General features: G+C 59.2%; 1 protein-coding gene across 1 annotated transcript in view; it reads right to left on the bottom strand.

Annotated features, from left to right (window-relative positions):
- The window catches only part of Erbb2 (erb-b2 receptor tyrosine kinase 2), an 18,602-nt gene extending 16,385 nt beyond the window's left edge, over positions 1-2,217 (bottom strand). The window contains exon 1 of the mRNA XM_004633709.2: positions 2,107-2,217. Within this exon, the coding sequence (XP_004633766.1) occupies positions 2,107-2,179 (73 nt within the window). The 5' untranslated portion in view covers positions 2,180-2,217. The remainder of the gene's footprint in view (positions 1-2,106) is intronic.
- Positions 2,218-2,223: the final 6 nt, after the last annotated feature.

Below are 2,223 nucleotides of genomic sequence, written 5' to 3'. Positions count from 1 at the left end.
AAACCAAAAAAAAAAAATTACAGAGAAGGAAGTACGCATACAGGCACAGAGCACAGCACAAGTTTCTTTAAAATCTAAGGCAAGGGCTGGGGAGATAGTTCAGTAGACTAAATGCTTGCCTGGCAAGAGCAAGGGCCTGAGTTCAATCCCTGGGATCCGCAATAAATAAGTAAATAAATAAATAATAATAAAAAATAAAAACTAAGGCAAGATAGGGTCTGACATCCAGACGCACGCAGAGGAACCAAAGGTTTCCATGTCGCTCGGGGAGGCAGTGCGTCTCCTGCGCTAGGTCTGCTTTTGCCTTTGTTTGTGCTCCAATATTAAAGTGAGCACTAAAAAATAAATAAATAAATAAATAAATAAAGTGAGCACTTTTTGGAGTCAAAGCTGGCGTGGCACATGTGCTGGCTACAGCACAAGGCTGGGTTCATTGTGAATTAGAAAACCATGGCCTCTAAGAAAGTTCAATCAGGGACAGGGAGATAGCTCAGCAGCAAAATCGCCTGCTAGGCAAGTGCAAGGTCCTGAGTTTGATCCCTGGTACTGTGAAAAAAAAAAAAAAAAAAAAAAGAAGAAGAAGGTTCAATCCTCAGGAAAATCCTGCCTTCTGCCTTCCCATCTCGCCCCAGCCAGGGGTGCAGGGAGGCTGCCACGCAGGCAGAGCAGATCCCTGCAGGACGCTGTGTCTTATCTGTCCAGCACAGCCAGGTAGGGAACCCCCACAGCCCTAGACCAAGGTGAGGAGGGCGGGGCCCAGCCCAGCCTCGCCCAGCTCCTCAGAGGGTCAGAGGTGAAGCTCAGCCTGGGAAACGCCAAGGGGTGGGATGGGCTCCCCAGGAGGTGAAGGGCCACCTCCTCCCGCTGTTTACTGCAGCTCTGCCCTGCACCTTGAGGGAGTTCCCAGGGAGGACAGAGTTCAGCCCGGGTCCCCAAGACAGCAGGGAGGGCCTGCTGTTTGGCAACACAAAAGTTCATACACACAAACACTCGGCAGGCAGACAGCCTCTGATACACACAGGGACACACAGATGTCACCGCAGTGCACTGCCAGGGCCCCCAGGTAACACAAACATGAAGACACCCAGCTCTGCCCTGCATACACTCTCTGTTTCCCCCAGACACTGAGTGGCAAGTGTTCCCACAAGCAGGGTGACCTGCTGAGGCTGCTTCCCAACGTATAGTCTGCTGTCAGACCGCCTGGGGTCCTGGCTGGGCCCTCGGCCACATATTCAAGCCCGGCCAAGGGGGACGAGAATACTTTTGCTGGGGTGTTGGGAAGATTTGCATGCAGAATCCTACACAGGTGCCAGGCAGAGGGACAGAGGGACTGATGAGTCAGGACACACACTGCCCACACTGGCCACCTTGCCCCTACACACTGTCTCCACGTACCCTATCTGGCCTCATGGCTCTTCCTTCCCCACACGCAGGGATCCCTCCCTCGGAACTCCCCAACCTTACAAAGCTTGGAACCAGCAAAGCCCCCAACTCCACAGTCCTCAGGGTGGTCCTAAAGAAGTCTGTCCAGAACAGGCGTGGGGTGTAGTCCTAGGGGTCAGTGCAAGGCCCTGGATCCCGACCCCAGCATCCGGGGGGTAGGAGAAAAAAGAAATGTGGGGACTCCAATGGCACCCACATTCGGAAGAAAGGCGTTGCAAACGAATGCCAGCCCCTCCTCCAACCCGGACCCCGGCGGAGGGCACCGCGCAGCCGGCTCCGGCCACCCCTGCTCCCGAACCCGCGGGACAGGTCGCCTCCCCTGCGCCCCTCCTTTGGCTGGGCCTGGAGCTGGGGAAACCGAACCAGAGCGGCCGGCGGGGGCGGGGACCCCGGGAATCCGGCGCAGCCGGCTCTGGGGGCGGGGGCTGCCCGAGGACCCCAAAGCTCTGGGCCGGCGAGAGGGACCCGAGAGGGACCCGAGGCGACGCGCGCACCCGCAGCGCAGCTCTGCGCAGCGCGTCGGGAAACTTTCGAGCGCTCGCACAACTTTCCGCCGCGGCAGCGAACTTGGTCCCTCCCGCCCCTTCCCGGCCCGGCGCGCGCGCGGCGACCCCCCCCACACACACTGGAGATCGGGGGGCCCTCGGGGCGCCCGAGACCTACCTTGGGTGCCCGCGGCAGCGGCGGGCAGCAGGGCGAGGAGGAGCCCGCAGCGGCACCAGGCCGCCAGCTCCATGGCGCTTAGTGCGGCCCGGGCCCCATGGCGCGCGCGGGGGCCGG

The sequence above is a fragment of the Octodon degus genome, unplaced genomic scaffold, assembly GCF_000260255.1.
Source record: "Octodon degus isolate 3935 unplaced genomic scaffold, OctDeg1.0 scaffold00056, whole genome shotgun sequence".
Classification (NCBI taxonomy): Eukaryota; Metazoa; Chordata; class Mammalia; order Rodentia; family Octodontidae; genus Octodon; species Octodon degus.
Note: the sequence above shows the minus strand (reverse complement) of the source record. Positions and strands in the feature narration are given on the sequence as shown.